We start from the raw sequence: 22,968 nt of genomic DNA, 5'->3' as shown, positions 1-22,968 counted from the left end.
GGAGGGTGTGGGTTCAAAACGGGGCAGTTCAAGTTTCAAGAGGTTCAACGTATTAAATTTTATTTATTATTTTTTTTCTGTTTTTAATTTTCTCTTTTAATAATTAAATAAATTATATATGTAAAAAAAACTTATATTTTAAAAACTAAATTAAAAATAGAAATACTATATAATTTTATAAAAATCTTAAAAATTTATATATATAATTTTTTTTTCGGTTTTTTAATTTTTTTTTTAGGATTTTATATTGTTTTTCTAAAAATAATATATATTTATACAAAAATGAATTAAAAATATATAGTTTCGCCGACTTCCCCGGCAGCGGCGCCAAAAACTTGATGTCGTAGCACGTGGTGTACGAAATAGTATTTATTTTTAATACGGAATGCTACAAAATATGACAAGTTTTAATTATTTATTTACAAAATGGATATACCAAAACCTTGCTACAACACTATAGATAGTGTACCTAATCGTAGAGTAGTATAGTTTTTAGTAAGTCCGGTTCGTTCCACAGGGAGACGGCTACACTATATTTTTATATAATTATATTTATACAAAAATATATAAATATATATATAATAATAATATATAAAAGGGGGTTTTACCGTTTAATGACCGGTTTGTCGATTTTATATTTTAAGTCACAATTAAAATCTAATGCAAAATATAAATGACGAAAATTAAAGGTACGATGAAAAATAAAATAAAATAATTATGCTTATTTAAACTTCCGTAATCATGATGTTTGGCGTGTTGATTTTAATTTAGTCCCATGGGTTAATTGTCATTTGTCCTAGATGTATTTGAAACCTATCTGGCTTTTGACCAAAATAGTTCATCGGTCATAATTATAAATTGCTCGGAAAATTTAGCCTTATGTCCGAAGTCAAATATTCCAACTAATTGGGGATTCGAACTGTAACAAGGTCTTAAAACTTTGTTTAAATGATTTACACCAGGTTATCGACTGCGTGTAATCCAAGGTTTTAATACTTTATTAACAATTACACCAAGTGTCCTTAAATGTAATCCACCCCTGTTTCAATGAGTCCATTAACTATTAATCCATCCCCGTATCAGGTCAAATGAACAATAATTCGTATTTATAAATATCCCGCCCATCGTGTCCGATCAAGCGTGTGTGGTTATTTATAGTTACGTCAAATTGTAACCTTTATATTAAATTAACAAGATATCATTTAGTTAATTAAATATAAAACCCATTAATAGCCCATAGTCCAATTTCCACAAGTGTCGTTATTTTGTCCAAACCCCAATTATGGTCCAAAGTCCAATAACCCCGTCTTTAATATTTAGTCTAACATCATGATTACTTCGGTTCAAATAAGCATAATAACGGTTTAGCTACGAGACATTAATCTAAAAAGGAAGAACATAACTTACAGTGGGTATTAACAACGTAGTGTTACACGGACAGAAATCTGACTTAAGAACCCGTAAATTACATTACCTAATCTAATATACAACTAATCTATACTATATATATATATATATATATATATATATATATATATATATATATATATATATATATATATATTTATTATATTACTACGGAGTATTGTTATTATTATTATATATTTAAACTCGCAGAATTCTGGCCAATTTATAGACGTTTTGGGAATCTCCTGCTCCGCGAGTCGCGGTGGAAAATGCATGGGATCTCCGCGAGTCGCAGAGGTCTTGGATCCAACTCACATTTGTATTTTTCCTTTGCCGACATAATATTTAAATATATATAATATTTAAATAATTTATATAATTATTTAAATATTATATTATATTCTTGTGCATAGTAGACTTGTAATTTTTAGTCAGTTGCGTCGAGCGTTGAGAGTTGACTCATGTCCCGATTCCGGATTTTCGAACGTCCTTGCGTACTATTTTATATCGTGTACTTTGCGTTTTTTAACTTGTACTCTTGTCATTTTTAGACGTTCTTCATCAATAATTTGAACCTTTTTAATTGTATCTTGTACTTTTGAGCTTTTTGGACCTTTGTATCTTCAAATCTTCATTTTTGCCTTTTGTCTTCACACTTATTTAATATAAACGAATATTACTTGAAAATGGAACAATTGCAACTAAAATCTTGTCTTTCTTGGGGGATAATGCTATGAAATATATGTTCATTTGGAGCACTATCACAATTCAAGAACCCTAATCTCTTAAATCTCGTTTTTGTATTGAATCCTCGTGTGTAATTTGTTAATAGTGATTTCAATGTTTGAATCAAGGTAAACTTCAACTGATTTCATGTTCAAATCAGTGGGTTTTATGTTTTTAATTAGGTGTTGGTTCAAAATGGGGTTTTTGGTCAAATCTTGTGATTTTGGTGTTGTTTTGATGTAATTTGTTGGGGTTTAAGTCTCTTTATGTGTTATAAACGTTTTCTAAACGAATTTTAGTGTCAAAACATGTGGAAATCGAGATTTGGGTGATTTTGGTTCGAAAACCCGTCATTTCTGCTACTGCTGCTCGATGAACACAACCGTACGGTTGCAGTTTGCAACCGCACGGGTACATGGTGCAACCGTACAGGTGCATGTGTAACCGTACGGATGCAGTGGTGTTGGTGCAACCGGTCAGTATGTGTGCAACCGTACGGTTGCATGATGCAACCGTACGGATGGACTTGCAACCGTACGGATGCATGTGCAACCTTACGGATGTAGATCTGTGATGCAGTATTGTGTAATTTAGCTGTTTCCTAGCCGTTATGTTGTCCGTGTGACTTATGATGATCAGGATGTAAATTCTGAAAATGCATAAGTGTTAGGTGGACTTTTAGCGATGCTTTTTGTGACTGATTTACTGTACTGTGCTGTTTTGTGTTAACGGACAGAAACTAACTTGATTTGCCTTATATTCAGGTGATAAGGATAAGGAAGCCGCTCAGTGATAGATTATCTGAGCTTGTTGCTGATATTCGGTGAGTGGGTCTATCTCCGGATAGAGTATTAAGTAGCTGACACGCTACTTGTTCAGACTCTTTATGTTATGTTTATGCTCAGTATGAATACCATGTGTAGTTAGATATTGTCATGCTAGTTAGGACGATTGCATGACTAATTATCTGTAATCTTATATGCGCACTGTAGTTGGACATCAACCGAGGTGGCAAGGTTGGGAACCCACCGAGGCGGCAAGGTAGGGTTGGTGTGAGGTCGACCGTGGTAGCCTGGTCGGGTCATGATGTTACTGATTGTTCAGTATAGCATAGAAGGACGCATGTGTTGCGTCTGGATGGTTATGCAGTGGAATCAGTAAAGCAGACTATCGGTAGACTGTAGCCTGATCAGCTAAGTCGTGTGCTCGTACAAGCCGCCGATCCTCATATTTTCAATTATTGTTATATACTAGTTCAGGACGTTAGCATAGATGTGACACTTACATGTTCACTTGCTTATGCTTGGTCTGTTAGATAATATCCATTCACTTAGCAGTTGTGCTAATTCACTCACATTTCCACCCCTTGCAGGTTTAGGTACTGTTGATTAGGATGGGTGCTGCGGACGGGTTGAAGACATTTTTAACTAGTAGCTGAACTCTGACGTTTTCTAATTTAATGATGTTTTCACGTAACACCATTGTTGTATAAAGTTTGTTTATAAACAATGTTATGTAAACGTTAACTATGGATATTTTGGTAATTTCTTATACTTCCGCTGTGACATATATAAAAAATCAGGGTGTTACATCCTCGAGCCATGAAATTGCGTACCCGTTATCCTCTACTATCATGTTGTGCAATAGCACACAACAATACAAAATCCGACTCATCTTGTTCAAACTGTGTGATTGTAAAATGGTTTTTTAAATGAGAGACAAGTGTGAGATGTATGGTAAAATAAAATTAGGTTAATGGTATTTATAGAAAAAAATAGACGTTCATAAAATAGCCGTTGCAAACATGTGGCTTTTCGGATTAGATGTTGCTTTTCATTTCTCCCGTGATAGTCTCATGCCGCCGGCCACTAGAACTTCCACCACCCATATTTAAGAACCTTTTCATCACATTTTGCATCGATTGTTTCATGGTTTGCGTGACAGAATTTTGTACACTTTCCGTGACTTCATTGGTCAAACTTGCTTTTACTTTAGCTTTCAATCTCTCACGTCCATCCTCCCACCTTTGATTAAATTCTTCCTCAGTATAAAAACGTTGACTTGAATGGCTGGATGAACTTGCGGAATCAACAGACCTAGGGGACTCAGAAATGCGTGGACCGATACGATGCTCCTATTCATAACGTGGTCCTAATACCTTATGCTAGATCTGTAGTTCTGACATTGAGTCGTCAGATCCAGCTTGCTCATTTCGAAGTCGAACCATGTCATCCTGCATATTTAAAACATAAGAATAACCCAAGTTATAAAATTAACCTTTTAATGTGTTTAATTTATATACAAAATTTACGTTCTAGTGTAGGTAATTACTTACATAATTTCTTTGAGTTATCTCGGGATGACGAAAATTACCAGCAACATCAATGTTATTCCGTTTATACTTGTCAATTAAACTTTGAGGCTCATTTGTCTTCATATTACGCTGTACGGTATATAATATTAATAAATAGATAATAGCAATATATGTTTATATATATACAATTATATATATACATATACTATATATATATAATTATATATATACATATATTATATATATATATATATATATATATATATATATATATATATATATATATATATATATATATATATATATATATATATATATATATATATATATATATATATATACGGGTCGAAAATTTATCCAAATTACACATAAATAAACTTACATGTTCATATCAATATTGGGAGAGTGACTTCCTACCCTGGTGATTTCTGACCGTCTGCTTTAATCGACACTCTTTGTTCACTTTCACCCTTTCCTTGTTTCTTTCGTCTTCCATGAGTTTTTTTAAAGAGATCCCAATCGCTTTGTTTAACCTTGCACCAATGTGGTGGTTTTTCATTGTCTTTTGTTCTATCCCAAAATGTCTTCTTAATTTACACTTTTTGTCCCGGTACAATTTTCCAGCGTGGGAAAGGATCCCATTAGTGATCATTCTCCGGTCAGGACCTTCCAGGTGCTGCTTTAGGTCGAAAAAATACTACAAAATATTGATCAACATTTACGTATATATATATATATATATATATATATATATATATATATATATATATATATATATATATATATATATATATATATATATAGTCTAATAAACCTCTAAAATGATAATGTCATCTTTTAGCTAATTACATTTTAATTTCATAAATGATGATGTCATTAATATTTTATATATTAGTTCTATTAAATCTACTTAATTAATTAAATATTAAAAAACACGATAATGACATAAAAATATAAAAATAAAAAAAATTTTTACGATTATTATGGAAAGAAAATAAAACATCCATATGACTAAATGTGCAATATTTGAAATATTATGTACAATCTTATGGTAAAACATCTCATGACCATATGTACAATATTTGAAACATTATGTACAACGTTATGATAAAACAATCACATGACCATATTTACAAACTTTAAAACAAATTGTACAATCTTCTACATAACACCCAATGAACACATTTATAAATTTTAAAGCATATTGTACAACTTTATATAATAATGTATTTTAATTTTATAAAAAATTTCAAAAAACATTTATTATTACTAATAATAATTATTAAAATATAAATACTCAACTTTGAGTAAACGTTATTATTATTATTTATTTTTATTATAATAATTATAATTATAATTATCATATTATCAATATTCAAATATGAATTCTATTTACGAGATTAACAACGTTACATACATATGCGAAATGAAATGTCTCTATATATTTGTAAAAACAACGACAAGTTTCTTAGTCGAATTCATGGTTCTACGAGTCATTAAAATAAATGACTTTATAATTTACATTCACTTAATACCTGAAACATGTCATTAAATTATTTCATTTAAACAAAGCCGCATTTAAACAAAGCCGTAATTTTACGGGTCATTTCACTAGTATGTAATACAACGTTATATTCAATTCTATGTGCTATTAAACTCGATTTAATAAATGTATGCCTCCTACTTTAGGTGGACGTGATCTTCATCAAATATTGCTTTTACACACCCTTCCCAAAATGTCTTCTTAATTTACACTTTTTGTCCCGGTACAATTTTTCAGCGTGGGAAAAGATCCCATTAGTGATCATTCTCCGGTTAGGACCTTCCAGGTGCTGCTTTAGGTCGAAATAATACTACAAAATATTGATCAACATTTACGTGTATATATATATATATATATATATATATATATATATATATATATATATATATATATATATATATATATATATATATATATATATATATATAGTCTAATAAACCTCTAAAATAATAATGTCATCTTTTAGCTAATTACATTTTAATTTCATAAATGATGATGTCATTAATATTTTATATATTAGTTCTATTAAATCCACTTAATTAATTAAATATTAAAAAAACACGATAATGCCATAAAAAACATAAAAATAAAAACAAATTTTACGATTATTATGGAAAGAAAATAAAACATCCATATGACTGTATGTGCAATATTTGAAATATTATGTACAATCTTATGGTAAAACATCTCATGACCATATGTACAATATTTGAAACATTATGTACAACGTTATGATAAAACACTCACATGACCATATTTACAAACTTTAAAACAAATTGTACAATCTTCTACATAACACCCAATGAACATATTTATAAATTTTAAAGCATATTGTACAACTTTATATAATAATGTATTTTAATTTTCTAAAAAATTTCAAAAAACATTTATTATTACTAATTATAATTATTAAAATATAAATACTCAACTTTGAGTAAACTTTATTATTATTATTTATTTTTATTATAATAATTATAATTATAATTATCATATTATCAATATTCAAATATGAATTCTATTTACGAGATTAACAACGTTACATACATATGCGAAATGAAATGTCTCTATATATTTGTAAAAACAACGACAAGTTTCTTAGTCGAATTCATAGTTTTACGAGTCATTAAAATAAATGACTTTAGCATTTACATTCACTTAATACCTAAAACATGTCATTAATTTATTTTATTTAAACAAAGCCGTAATTTCACGGGTCATTTCACTATTATGTAATACAAGTTATATTCAATTCTATGTGCTATTAAACTCGATTTAATAAATGTATGGCTCCTACTTTAGGTGGACGTGATCTTCATCAAATATTGCTTTTACACACCCACCCTCCCCCTATCTTGACTATTTCCCCTCACTTTCTTATGTTATACTATTAATCCTATTATATTGTTCTTTACCTTAATGATGTTTTTAAATATTACTATTATGCATGATGTACACATGTATAAAAAACAAAGAAACAATTTATTGAGTTGCTATAAAAGCAAGAAAAACAACACCCCATTTGGGTATATCTATTTGAAACCTAAATTTACAACATAAATTTTCAATAAAAATGGGAAAAAGTGTTTCTGATCTTCTTTCATCAACATGGGAAGAAGGAGATGCAAGTGATCAACGCTCGACACAACCAAATGATAAGAAACAGCTCAAAATATTCGGGTTTGAAGTACATCCTTGCGGTGACGGAACTAGCCCAACAACCAACCATTTTAGGTTAGCCGAAGGGGACGAAAGTGTAAATTCTTCATCAACGACCACGGAAAAGAATCATACTATTGATTCAAAGAAATTCGAGTGTCAATATTGTTTCAAGGAGTTTGTAAATTCACAAGCATTAGGAGGTCATCAAAACGCACACAAAAAAGAAAGATTGAAGAAAAAGAGGTTGCAACTACAAGCAAGAAAGACAAGAATCAACTATTACCTCCAACCTTATACCCGTAATCAACACGGGTTTAATTTTGATTTTAATGGTTATTATGGTTCAGAATTCGAGTCAAATATTAGTTTAAGTTCGTACGACGATGATTTATTGTCGTTTAAAGATCCATGCAATTTTACACTTACACATGTAGATAGCTCAAGAAGGAACTACATGCCAGTTGCCATTAAACCCTCTTCTAAAGTGGTTGATATAAATAAAAACTACAAGGGTAATTTAGATCTTCAATTGAGTTTGAACTCCAACTCTATCATGTGAACTTTAGTTATATTGAGATTAACGAAATTCTTAAGTTCCTGATCATTTGTATGCAAGTAAATTAGTAGTGAAAGAAAGGCTTACACATTTGTTTTTGTATTATGTTTTGATGATGAAAATATCTTCATACTTGGATGATATTTCTCCTTTTTATTTATTAATTTTTTTATATTTGTATGGTCACCAACTATATATAGTTTATGATTATCTAGCTAATTGATGCAAGAAAGACAAGACAATATAATTTAGTATCAATTATCAATTATCAATTATCAATTATGTTGCTTGATTACTAGGGTTACTTTTGAAGAGAACCAAAGATTAGGGAACAATGCTTTTCATGTATTTTAATTATTAGTATCAAGTTTTCAAGTACTCCATAGATGTTATTTATTATATATCAATATCAATATCAATATCAATATTAATATAATATTATTCTTCAGGTGTAAGTGTACGAATATAAAATTCAAACTAGTTATTTAATTTTCTCAATCAAAGACATTAACAAAGAGCCAAGAGTTGATTACGTGTGATGACTAAACTCATTTATTATTTCATCCCTCCTTCTAGATAGCTTTGAATTTTAGTATGTTAACTAACATTACTAATTTTGATAATGGATCAGGTTAACTGAAACTAAAGATTAATACCTTTCTTCTAGTTAAAGGTCTTTATCTACCTTATGTCAAGAATCAACATAGAAACATAAGTGATTGTAACATTTAATGTTGAGTGTCAATTACTTTAACATTGAGAAGGAGGATTTTCTATACTCTTGGAGTGTTTCATTCTCAGTAGAGAAATGATTTATCTTTATTCTGAGATAAAAAATTGATTGTCTACATTTTTCTCCCCCCCATCATCCACATATATGAGATTCGGTTGTTGTTTTTGTTGTTGTTGTGTCTATTACTTTAATATTTAGTGAAAATTAAATTCGAAACTGAATTGTCAAAAATATTTTGAAATAAAGTAGCCCTATAAGACCATTCCCTTTAGTGAATTGAGTGTTGTCATGTTGTACGAGAGAATTGTGCATGCATGGCAATGTTGTGAGAAATTAAATTTCTATAGTAGTATTGTGAATGCCAAACTCGTTCTCTTAAAAACGACACATTTTTTACAAAGAATCTGCGTGGCGCGCAAAATTCTCGCGTGGCGCGCCATACAATTGTTTTTTTAAAACAGAACTTTAACCCAGACCTGATTACCAACCCATGTCCATCTGCGCGGCGTACAAACGACCTGCGCGGCGCCCAGATGACCTGCGCGACACGACTCAAAACTGGATTTCAGGACATAAGATAAATACAAGTCTCTACTTCAACAAAATTCACCAAACTAATTCATATACATTGTTTATCATCATGAAACTTCTGGTACACATCCAAAGCATTAATTATCAAGTTTTAACATCAAAATAAAATTTAGTAACCTCTGGAATTATCAACAACCCAATACAAGACCACATGACAATATTGACCAAAATGGGTTTAGTACAAAACATGGACCCGATCATGGTATTTGGGTTTATAACTACCCAAAGTAAGCAAAACATCCAAAACAAATCTTCTCACAATTCCACCAAATCAAACCAGCCTCAAATCTAACCATTTTTTTTTTTTGTCCGCACCCGAATCTATAAAAAGATAAACAACAAAGAGGGTAAGCATAAAGGTTAGTGAATACAATAATTATATACATACATATATAAGTCACTTTTTTCGCAAACACTTCACATACAACGCATACCAGACTAGCATCTCAAATAGCATATAAAAATGCTAAATAAACAACACACAAAATATGATTAACCATAAGCACTGGGGGATGGTAAACGCACAACCAATAGTGTATATACAACGCATGATATAACACTAATCCCTGAAGTGGCCGTCAACGCACGACGTGAAGTGATCCGACAATCGGTCACAACCACCAAACTCGCACTTGTCGAATAAACGACATATGGTGTTGTCAACGCACGGTATACACCATTCCACTTTGTGGTTCCAACGCGCGGAAATTAGTGAATCCATTGCACGAATAACAGTATTACCACATCACCCGCAACTTATATACACATATATATAATCATTCCACTCACCTTAAACGCTTGATAAATGAAACACTTGTAGTCCACGCTCAATGATGTAAAACACCTATTAAATTCAATATCAATCAACTAAGCATACACGTTGACTAAATCAAACACACTAAAACTTTCAAGTGCAATATCTACCCATTTTGTGATTTACAATACTTGACTCAAGTCAACACACCCAAAATCACTAGTAGTTAGTGATTATGCTTATAATATACAAATTTACACCATTTCAAGTATTAACATACTTATTTTCCCAAACAAGTCACACAACACACAATTTGACCCATTTGAAGGTCAACACCAAAATTTAGGTTAACAACCAACTTAAACAACAACATAATCACTATCACACAAGTGTACGATTATGCTAAATTATTAAGACTCACACTAGAGAAATTCATCATTAAACCCTAGACCACAACATATGGGTTTTTCATACCCAGATTACACACTAAAACCATGAGTTTCACAAGAAATGAGGTTTATAACCCATTACCAACCCAAACCCTAACCCTAGATCAAAACAACACAAAAGATTCGAATTACGGTTTAACCTTAAATGTAAAATTGAGCTAGATGACTGCAACACAAGAATTTGGGTTCCAATTTGGGTTGAACTAGCTTCTTCTTCATAAAAATGAGCTTCCTCTCACTATAATACCTTATCACTCTAATTTGGGTGTCTTTTTTTGAAGATGAAAATGGAGAAAATGAAAGTCCGGATCTGAATTAACCCATTAAACCCGTCCATGCAAAATTTCCTTTAACTCCACATTTGTACACATCAGTCCCTGGTCTGCCAGCACATCGGCGCGACATGCCAACTTATTGCACGGTGAGTAGTAAAGCGTGTCGGCCAGGCAGGGGCTTACAATTCTCCTTCATTTGAACAGGATCGCACCCTCGCGATCCAAGCTTCGTAGCAAGCGGACAAGTACTCCTTTACAAATTCCCCGGGTTCCCACGTAAATGCCGAACCTTTTCAATGCCACCATTGCACCTTATAGGTTCTCACTTCTTTGTTACGCATCACTTTAACCTTCTCATCAAGAATCGCCACCGGTTCCTCATCATACTCTAATTTGTTATTTAGAGTAATTTCTTCCAATGACACCCACATCGAGTCATCCACAAGACACTTACGGAGATGGAAAACATGAAATGTGTTATAGATTCACGCAAGCTCTTTTAGTAACTCTAGTCTATAAGCGACTTCTCCAACACGAGTCAAAATTTTAAATGGTCTAATAAACCGAGGAGAAAGTTTTCCTTATTTTCGGAACCGAATTATACGCTTCCATGGAGAAACCTTAAGTATCACCATATCATCCTCTTGAAATTCGATAGGTCTTCTACTCTTATCCGCGTATGCTTTTTGCCTTGCGTCGCCTTAAGACGAGCATGGATCATTTCTATCTTTTGATTCGTCTCTAAAACCACATCGGTACTCTCGACCTCTCTTTGCGCTACCTCACCCCCAAACAAATCGGGGTTCGGCACTTCCTTCCATATAGCATCCCATATGGTGGCATCTTGATACTAGTATGATAACTATTGTTGTAAGAGAACTCCACCAAGGGTAAATGATCATCCCAATTACCACCAAAGTCGATTACACAAGCCCAAAGCATATCCTTCAAGGTTTGAATGGTACTATCGCTTTGACTATCCGTTTGAGGATGATAACGGTTCTCAAATTCAATTGAGTACCCATTTCCTCATGAAACTTACTCCAAAATCGAGATGTGAATCGTATGTCTCTATCCGAGACAATCGATACTTGAACTCTATGTCCCGATATTACCTCTTTAATGAAAAATCTTGCCAATGTCTCCGCTGAAATTGTCTATCGAATAGGAAGAAACAACGCACTTTTCGTCAAACTATCAATGATTACCCAAATGGTGTCAAATTGGATTCTCGCCATTTTTAGCAACTTTGTGATAAAATCCATGGTAAGATGCTCTCATTTCCACTTCGGGATTTCTAACGGTTACAACGTACCATACGGCTCTTGGTGCTCGACTTTAACTTACAAACAAGTGAGACATATTCAACATACTTTATAATGTCACGCTTCATACCGGGCCACCAATACTCTACTTTCAAGTCAATATACATTTATGTTGCACCTTGGTGGATGGAATACTTTGACTTATACGATTTTTCAAGTAGTACTTGCCATAATCCACCCATTTTTGGTACCCACACTCTACCCTTGAAGGACAACAATCCACGCGGACCTAATTCAATAGACTCCATTTGTCCCTTTATTCTCTCTTCATGTTTATTGTTCACAAAAGCCTCAATTTGAACTTCACAAAGTTTCTTGAAAAAATCATTTGAAATGGTCAATCGTAATGACTCTACCCGTATCCCCGAGTATTGGTTCTTTTGGCTTAAAGCATCCGCAAACACATTAGCCTTACCTGGATGGTAAAGTATTTCACAATCATAATCTTTCAAAAGATCCAACAATCGGCACTGACACTTTGTGAAGTCACAGTGATCAAATAAATATTTCAAACTCTTATGATCCGTATAAATCGTACACTTGACACCAAATAAATAGTGGCGACAAATATTCAAGGCATGAACCACCGCTGCTAACTCAAGATCATGAGTCGAGTAGTTCTTCTCGTGCTCCTTTAGTTGTCTCGAGGCATAAGCAATCACTTTACCTCTTTGCATTAGAACACAACTGAGCCCATTAATTGAAGCATCACAATACACCGTCATATCTTCAATACCTTCCAGTAACACCAAAACCTGAGCTTGACTCAACTTCTTCTTCAACAATTGGAAATCAATTTCTTTCTCATTTTCCCAATTAAACTTCACTTTTTTCCTCGTCAATTTCGTTAATGGATAAGCAATTTTAGAGAAGTCTTAAATAAACCGGCGATAATGGTGTTCATGTTCTTTCATACTCTTAGAATAAACGAGTATATCATCAATCAACACAATCACCAACTTATCCAACATAGGTTGACACACTCGATTCATAAGATCCATGAATTCTGTGGGTGTTGGTACTATTTTCCGTCTAGCAGCTAAAAGGTACCAGTACAATACTAGAACTGCCTAGCATTGAGTGATTAGTTGTCGACTGATGTTTGCCCTTGGGAAAGAATCCCTGCAGACCCAGAACACGGATGAGATATCCGTGGGGTGGCCTAATCAGTCTTTGGACCAAGCTGAGAGTGGTCTGTATAGCGTTTTGTTACTAAGCGGTGAGCTATAGAGTGAGAAAGTACTGTGTGAGAGAGAAAGTGGTGACCCCTGGGGGTCTATTTATAGACGTAGAAGGTCCGAAATTCTCGAGAACACGTGTTAGATGCTGATTAATTTGGTTATGCGAAATACCCGGAACCGCCTTTGGTGTGAGCTGACGTGGCTGTGTGCCACTCACGCGCCTATTCAAGGGCTTAAGCATAGAAGATGCCTACAGGGCTTACACATGACGCTGGGCGGCCTCTCTAAGCGCTGGACGGATACTAATAAAAACTGCCAAAATTGCTATCTTTTATGCTTTTCGATGCTTTCTTTTGTATAAAAACGATGCTTTTATGCGTGTATCTCCTAGGATACACCATTATTGGGCGCATTCATAAGACCAAAGAGCATCACCACAAATTTGAAATGCCCATATTGAGTTCGGAAAGCCGACTTCTCAATATCTTCATCACGAATTCACATTTGATGATAACCGTATCGCAAGTCAATCTTAGAATAGTAACACGCTCCTTAAAGTTGATCAAATAAATCGTCAATCTGAGGCAAAGGATACCGATTCTTGATCGTCACTTTATTCAATTTGTGGTAATCAATGCACATACTATCGTCATTCTTCTTCTCGAACAAGACCGGAACACCCCAAGGCAAGCTACTCGGTCGGATGAAACCCTTTTCTAACAATTCTTGGGTTTGATTCAATAACTCCCGCATTTTGTTTGGTGCTAGACGATAAGGCGTCTTAGCAATGAGGGTGGCCTCCGAAATCAAATCAATGCGGAACTCAACTTGCCTTTTTGGCAGAACACCCATCAATTCATCAGGAAACACGTCTTCAAAATCACATACCACCGGAATACTTTAAATGGATGATGGTTCTTCTCGGGTATCAATCACATGTGCTAGGAAATACATGCACCTACTACTAAGGAGTCGACGCTCCCTTGCATAAGTACAAATAGGCACGAGTCACCGTTGTGCTTCACCATGAATAACTATCACTCCCCCACTTGGAGCCTTCAGCCTTACAATTTTTTCATGACATAAGATATCGGCCTCATGACAACTGAGCCAATCCATGCTAATGACAATATCAAATTCACTCAAAGATATGGGTATCAAATCAATCTTTAAACTTTCGAAAAAAATTGTACACACCAACCACTAGCATAGTTTTGTCATCCACTATTTCAACTTCTAACGAAGACTCTAACTTATCTAATGATCAATTCAATTTATCGACACACTTCAAAGAAATAAATGACATACTTGCACCAGAATTAAAAAGTAATCTTGCAGGTCTAGATTTAACCGAAAAAGTACATGAAACAACATCAGAGGATTTCTTTGCTTCATCACTTGTCATCAAATAGTTACGACCTTTCGTGGCACCCGCCGCTTTTTCCAAATTTTATGCTTGCTCCTTCCTTCTTTCTTCCACAGACAATTCGAGACATTCTGACTTCATGTGCCCGGTGAATTTGAACATATTCTTCGGAACCACCCTTTTTCACACTACCCACACTTTCGTTGGCATTTTTGGATTTCTTACTATGAGAACTAGTGGCTTCAAACCCCCTTTTACTAGAAGCTTGATCCACTTTCTTCGGCGAATTAGACTCAAAGCCCTTTGCTACCACAAATAATTTAGCAAAAGAATTCACATGACTAAGACTAATTCGTTCAAGTAAGTTCTCATTCATAGCTTGATGAAATTTATCCATTAGCAACTAATCGTTTCCGGCATATTCGAGGCAAAATTGAGCCTTTGCCAAGAAACATGATTTGAAAGTTTTTAGATCCATCGACCCTTATTGCATATTATGAAACCCGTTTCTCAACCTTATAAGATCTGCTTGAGTTTGGAATTCCTTGAAAAATAACGTTTTGAATTCCTCCTAAGGCAACCTGGTTTGTTATTCCCCGAACAACAACATTCTTTCATCCCACTGCCGCTTAACATCACCCATCAACATGCTCGTACCAAACCTTGTCCTTTTATCGAGTGGACACTCTCTTTTTTGGAAGGACCCTTCAAATTTCAATATCCACCTAGCGGTCTTGAGTGGATATGGGTCCCCTTCATAGGACGACAGTTTAGTGATCATAAAGTTCTTGTAATTGAACTCTTTTCTCTGAGCATGAATTTGAGCATTATGACAGATATTACCCTCTCCATTCCCTACTTCACGTTCTTCATCTTGAGATTTAGGAAACCTCTTTCAAACTCGGATTGAATGGTGACGAGCTTGTACAAACATGCTTTATTTTAGATTTATAATTGAATTAAACGTGGACTCGACTAAGGTGACAAGATTCGAGAAACAATGACTCGTTCCTTATATTAGTAAGTTTTCCTTTTAAGATTCGTCCCAAGAGAGCGGTAAATGCTAATTGGATTAATGAAAACTCATAATTATCCTAAGGTTTGTTTGGTTGGGGGTTGGTATTTTGAAACGTTTAAAGAAAACACTTGCACAAATTATTAGCAAGCAACTAGAAATGATTAATAACTAACAATATAATAAAAGCATGCACACATGACTATTCCACTTGAAGCATTCAGATTGTTATTTTGTCTACTTAAGACCAAATTGTGTTCAAACTATATGTTATAGTATCCCTACTAGAGTTCTAATGATCAGATCAACATTCACGAATTCCCATAAGCTCACATTAATAAGATCTAGTTGAATCATGAGAGTGCCATTAGTACTTAACTTGGAGTAAAGTCCCTTAAAACCCTTTAGTAATCAAAATCCCTTAAGAAAACCAAACTTCACTATTTTAACTAAGGACTAATTGAAAACCAATCCAAACCAAGAACCCAATCCCTTGAAATCCCCAATTTGATTGTCAAGATCACCTAAGTGTTGAAGTACAAGTTGCTTCACTAATCAAATCCCTAATAAGAGTTAGACAACTTATATAATCAAAGTAAAGCCCAAAACAAAGATAACAAAGGTTCTTTAGCTAATTCTAACAACAAAACCCAATCAACAACTCATAAGTTTCATTCAAACACAATCATAAACATAAATATTGAACAATCCTTCGCTTACAAGCTTCAATCAAGTGTACATATAAGTTTCTAGCCAATAATGGCTAGAACAAACACAATACTATAAGTAAAAGAAGATTCAAACATCATATTGCAATATTAAAGATGAAATTGTACCAAACTATGAAATTACAACTTTGAGCTAGATGTAGAAGATGAAGATGATGAAGAAACAAGCCCTAGATCTTGAGCTAGCCCCAAGTCCTTGATGTAGATGATGAAATTTGATGAAAACTTAATGAAAATCCTAATTACTAAGCTACCAAACCCTAATTATCCTCAGCCTCCAAAACTGCACTACTTGATTAACTTCATAATGAGAAAAACCCATCTCTTTCTATTTGTACTCTTCATTAAAATTCTGCCCAGAAAACCCAGTGGAACATCGTTCCTGTAATCAGAACGTCGTTCTTAGTACCCACACCTTTCCATTTCATGGAACGTCATTCTGTTGCACTAGAAAGTGGAACTCCGTTCCTTATTTAGGAACGTCGCTCCCAATTCGGCCTCTATAAGCCCTATATCATTTTTTCTTCATTTCCTTTGTATTGGGATGTCATTCTTTAAACCTGGAATGCCCTTTTCTGCAGGTAGAACGTCGTTCCTTAGTTTGGAATGCTGTTCTGGCATTTGGAACGCCGTTCCCATGTACTGGAACGTCGTTCTTGGTCAGATTTTAGCACTTTGTAGTTTTCTTGATCATTTGCACATCATATTGGTCAATTTTACACCAATTTCATACTTAAGACTACATCCATGCTTAGAACATGACTTTTCCCGTTTTCTTCACTTTTAAAGCACAATGGAAATCAAAATCGAGTAGAACGAGGTAGATATTGCGTAAGAAACGTAGTGTAAATGGGCACTATCAAACCCCCTACATTTAAACCTTGCTTGTCCTCAAGCAAGAACAAAAACTAACAAGAATTGGAGAAAACGCCTCTAGGAAATAATAGCATAGAAATGATCAAACCAAAGTGCAAGAAGTGGACAATAAGAGTTACCTCCATGATTATGCAACTTTGAAAGGCTAAAACGATCTCCAAAACTTGTGCTCACCAAGAACCAAGCACTAACTTCTTCTTCTTCTTCTTCTTCTTCTTCTTCTTCTTCTTCTTCTTCTTCTTTCAAACACTAACAAAATCTCAAACTCAATGTGTCAAAAAACTTCATCTCATCAATGGGCAATGGTGGGTGGCAATCCTTGACAGTGTCTTCAAACTAAACCTCAAAAGATACACCACTCCTCCAAATCAAGCTTCATTTCTTCAAACATCCTTAATTCAAGCCTAACTAACATCTCCATGCTCAATAACCCACAAATTAATCAAACAAACAAACTTTGCTCCTTAGAAAGGCTTTAAATACAAATGTCCACAAGATTTCACAATTAAGATTAAATGGATCAAGAATTGACATTTTAGTGCGAACCTTTCTAGGAGCATTCTTCAAACCCTCAAAACCACAAACTTTACCTTCCCATCTATCCTTCCTCATCACAAGTCAAGGATTTCCCACAAGCTTCTCTTTGGTGTATGGAGCGCCAATTTTAATGAGTCATCCAAGAAAAAGGTTTAGCCTTAAGGAAAACAAGGCTTTTTTAGAAAACCATTTTTGTTTTTAGAAAGGGAAAACAAGTCAAGTTGTGAAACAAGAAAAGTTTTCCGGAAATTTTATGGTTTAAAAGTTTTGTGCATCCAAAACCATCCCAGATTTGGGACAACCGCACGGATAGCTATTGCCCCGGTATATCACAAAAATGAACTACCTCCTGGTTCAGAGGCGATGAGACAATAACTATCTTGGGCTCAAAAAGGCTATGTGAATACAAGCCATCCTGGTGGTGGTACGACCACACGGGTAGCTACTCCCCCCGTAGACAAACTATTCGGTATCAATAGTGATGGGAGAGCAACTACCTTAGGTGTGAGTGTTTAGGGTCTATGGCAAAACGATACTTGAAAGACTTTACTTTCAAGTTTTGGTCTCCTTGATTCTTGATTTAACTTGGAAGACTTTACTTCCAAGCATGGGAGGACACGATTCTCCCAGAAGTGTTTAAACACTTAGCTACTTCCCACATAACAAGCTTTTATGCTTATGTTTAGAAAAGGTAGGAATTAGGAACTACCTTTCCGTTTATTGCAATAACATTGGTGCCCATAACTTTTGGCTATGGGGTGTGTTGTCTAAGCAACACTCGCACGAAGCCATTACTCCTAAAGAGGATAGCACATTGTGAAGCTCAGTGGCTCCTCTTCCCTCAATATGATACACCGATGCAACCCATCGTGAAATGATGAATCGACCAATGTCAATATGAAATGATGTGGATTAGGAAGTATCCCACACCAAGTAAAGCGGCATTCGGAATACTTTACATCCTTTAGTGGATAGACTTGACTCATCCGGAAGTGTTAAAGCTTGGGGCTTTAAACACTTGGGTTTTTAAAACCAACATGGAAGACTTTACTTCCATGCTAAACCTTTGATTCTCTTTAAAAAAAATTCAACTTTGAACACATGAATCACTTTGAAAGTGGGAGATTTTACTCCCACTTGAAAATTAACAAAAGAAGACTTTACTTCCTACACTTTGAAGTATAAGGGAAAGACTTTACTTTGCCAAAATCACAAGCTTTAACCATTTAAATGTTAATGATATGTGATATTGCAATGGTAAAGGCTTGTTCCAAAAATTTGTCAACAATGCAAGTTTTATCATTTTTAAGGTGTATGTGACAAGTTTTATCCCAAAAAGTTTGGAATGGCCCGAAATTTTAACTCTCCCCCTACATTTAGTTTAATGTAATGCCCTCATTACATTGAATGAAGAATTTAGTAAAATAGAGGGACATTTTGAAATAGAATAGAAAAGAGAGGAAAGATAGAAACCTGGAATAGATCAAATGATCTTTGTAGTCGCCATTCGGAATAAACTTAGTCACCAACTCGCTTGCATGTTCACATTTTGTTGTTGTAACACTTGTTGAGCCAAAATAAGGAGCCATTTGCACATGGCATTCCCTACAAATCAAGTATGATCACAAGGTACAAAATGTGTGGGGTGATACTTGTACAAGTATGTGCACCCACAAAAGAATCACTTTCATCGAATCTCAAATCATAACCAACCAATTCATCACAAACAATCACGAAATAATCTCTATGCTAAAACTACAAAGCATAAGATAATAATACCATCAACCAAACATGAATAACGACGAGAATAAATTCAAAAACGACAATTCTAACTAACGTGATAACCAAATGTGAAGTTATTACAAATCACAACCCAAATTTCAAATGTTTTATCGGGGCATTACCTACCATCCGGATCCCACAAACATAAACTACTACATGCCATTATAAATAAAGGCATAAATTGTTCAACCATCAAACAACCATAAAAAATCATCAATTGTCTCAAATTCCAACCCAACCGCCTGCATTATTACATAACCATATGTTTTAAAATTTTCACAAATCACAAAGTTTTAAGTTCGACACCAACCTTCCAAGCATGAATCAAAATTAACCAAATTATTGCCAAAAATTTCTAAACCAACCTCTGGGTCCATAGTGAGACCCGCCTTCATCAGCATGTTCAGCCCTTTGCCTTTCCTCCTCCGCTTGTCATTCTCGTTCTTGTTGATGCATTCTTTGTTGATGCAATTCGTGCATCTGTTGAGCACGTTGTGTTGAATACTCATAATGATAAGGAGTTGGATAAGGATGTGGTGGGTTTGCATCCACATATGGGTCTCATGGCTCACGGTATGGTAAAGGAGGTGCGGTTCACATGCATTCTTTCTACATAATGATATAACCATGAGATATCACGCCCGTGACCTACTTGGTTGTACCCAAGCGCATAGATGTTTCAGTTAATCCCATTGAATTGGCCTTGAAAGAATTCCTTATCTTGAGGGCTCATGTTATAAACTCCTTGGGTCGGAACACTAGAACTACCACTACCTCCGGCTAAATTTGGGTTTGGTTCATTGGTTGGTGCTTGGTCATTTCAACTATTCTTCTAACATACTCAACATAATCCTCGTCCTTTTTCTTCAAGATGTTACACCTTAGGTAATCATTCATATTTGTTTTCTTCATCTCTATCCTCTCCCCCGCTAATTCATCAAGGGCAATGTCAAAGAATTTAGCTACCAAAGTCACAAAATGGCCACCCGACGAGGCTTTACAACCTTCATACCATCTTCATAAAAAAGAATGAAGGCGATAGTGTTTGGAATATGTGCATTCCAACCATTATAGATCATATGGTTAAGCCAAACTTCCATGTGAGACATCTTTTCAAGGTTTTCCGCCCGGTTGTTAATCATAAGTGAAACAACCATGTGAATCATGTGGTGAAAGATGCTTTTGAGAGTAGTCATAGAGGTTTTTCTAGGAGTAAATGGGCCATTGCTCATTCGAGCCCATTTTTGATTAAAATCAAAGGTCATGGAAAAGTTGTGACAATTTTTCAAATAGGTCCACAAACACTCCGGATTGTCACTATACTCAGCATAGATTCCTAGAACTCGAATCCATTCTAACATGCCTAAACTTCTCGCTACGCCCCCAAGGCGAAAGGTCATGTAACCCTCTTCATCTATTCGGATTGGGTTGGGTCTAAAGTGTAGGGTTGTGAGAAACTCCATGGTGAGAGTTGGGTATGTGGCTTCCTGCATTATAAAGAGTGGCCACAAAGGGTTAATTGTTATTTACCTATATGTCGCATCCGGGTAGACTACAATGTTCTCCAAAAGGTCTTGGTAACGATTTATATCCCTTAAAGGTTGCAAATCTATATACTTGGAAATGTGGACAAGTTTAGCTAAGCGGGCCAACAGACGTTTTTCCACTCAACCTCATTAGCCATAGCTAAAATGGCTTGTAACCATGGGTGGACATAGTACCCTTGGAGGTCACCCCCCTCGGAAGGTGGTGATGGAGGGCCAGGTGGTGGTGGTGGTGATGGTTCTTTTCTTTGTCGTTTGTTTCTAGCCATATCTTGTTGGCGGGATGTACCCTCAGTTTGTTGTTTGCCTTTGCCTTTGCCTTTACCCTGAAATATAAGCATAAACAACAAACAAAACCACATTTACATAAAGTTAGCATAATTCCAACCCTACTACAATCAACTCATCAATGGGGTAACGCACCCCCTTCATTTAAATTCAACTATCAACATATAATCCATCACTAACAAGCTTCCGTATCTTCTATGTTTATGCCAAATGGTCAACATGCAACAATGGTCAACTCGGGTCAAACTAGATAAGTGCAATTCATAGAAAACCTAAATAACCTTGTAAACATACGAAAAGCAAATATTAAAACCATAGGCTAGAGTGTTTCATGCTTCAAATCAACTAAATCACAAGTAAAAAAGTCAAAACGGGTCAAACCCTAAAGTCATTAACCCTAATTTTCAAGTTCATAGCGAAAAATCACTAATTTTCAAGGATACATGACAATAGCAAGTTAGTAGACTAGTAATCAACCCTAGACAACACCCAATTTCATCTCAATTAGCCTCAAAAGCCCCAATTTTGAAGAACTCTATATTTTCAAAGTCGTAATTTGTGAAATTAAACATGAAAACCATGTTAATCAACAACAATGTAGTCTAGAATCAACAATAATATCATCACAATCAACCTAAATCAAGCATAATCAACATATATATATATATATATATATATATATATATATATATATATATATATATATATATATATATATATATATATATATATATATATATCATATAGAGTAAAGAGCATGCAAGTCTCACAAAATCATGAAATTAAGTAAGATAGAAGTAAAAATCATACTCTAAAGATGTTCATGGTAGAAGATTAAGCAAGATCTTTGGTGAAAAGTGACTAATTTGAAGTAATCGATTAGGGTTTTGGGTGTGGTTGTCTGTTGTAATAGTTTGAGAGAAGATGGGTGTGTCAAAAGTGATTCAAATAAACCCCCAAAACACATATAAAATGCGATAGGAACGTCGTTCTTAAAACAGAACGTCGTTCCATAAACAGGAACGTGGTTCTAAAATCAACAACGTCGTTCCTTTCCTAAACAAGAACGTCATTCCTTAATTAGGAACGTCATTCCTGAAACATCCTAGAAAGTGCCTCTGATCAAATGTTAAAGTAGGAACGCCGTTCCTATACATCAGAACGTCGTTCCACTACTAAAAATGCGTTTTTCAGAATTTTAGATCAAGCCAAGCACAAGCCAACTCATTCACAAACTATTTTTGGTATTTTCTGATTACCCAAATGCATGAAATGCAATCTAAATGCAAATGAAAACTATCAAAACACAATATCAGATA

The 22,968-nt window shown here is 34.5% G+C and overlaps 1 protein-coding gene across 1 annotated transcript; it reads left to right on the top strand.

The window, feature by feature from the left end:
* The first annotated feature begins 7,560 nt into the window (after positions 1-7,560).
* Positions 7,561-8,208, top strand: LOC139889828 (zinc finger protein 5-like). The gene has a single exon (XM_071872751.1). The coding sequence runs from the start codon at positions 7,561-7,563 to the stop codon at positions 8,206-8,208; it is 648 nt and encodes a 215-aa protein (XP_071728852.1).
* The last annotated feature ends 14,760 nt before the right edge of the window (positions 8,209-22,968 follow it).

This window comes from Rutidosis leptorrhynchoides, chromosome 2, assembly GCF_046630445.1.
Source record: "Rutidosis leptorrhynchoides isolate AG116_Rl617_1_P2 chromosome 2, CSIRO_AGI_Rlap_v1, whole genome shotgun sequence".
Classification (NCBI taxonomy): Eukaryota; Viridiplantae; Streptophyta; class Magnoliopsida; order Asterales; family Asteraceae; genus Rutidosis; species Rutidosis leptorrhynchoides.
This window is presented reverse-complemented; position numbering and strand designations above follow the sequence as displayed.

Bases quoted from the DNA above. Each gene is read 5' to 3' on its own strand.
- LOC139889828 (XM_071872751.1), top strand. From the start codon at position 7,561: ATGGGAAAAAGTGTTTCTGATCTTCTTTCATCAACATGGGAAGAAGGA.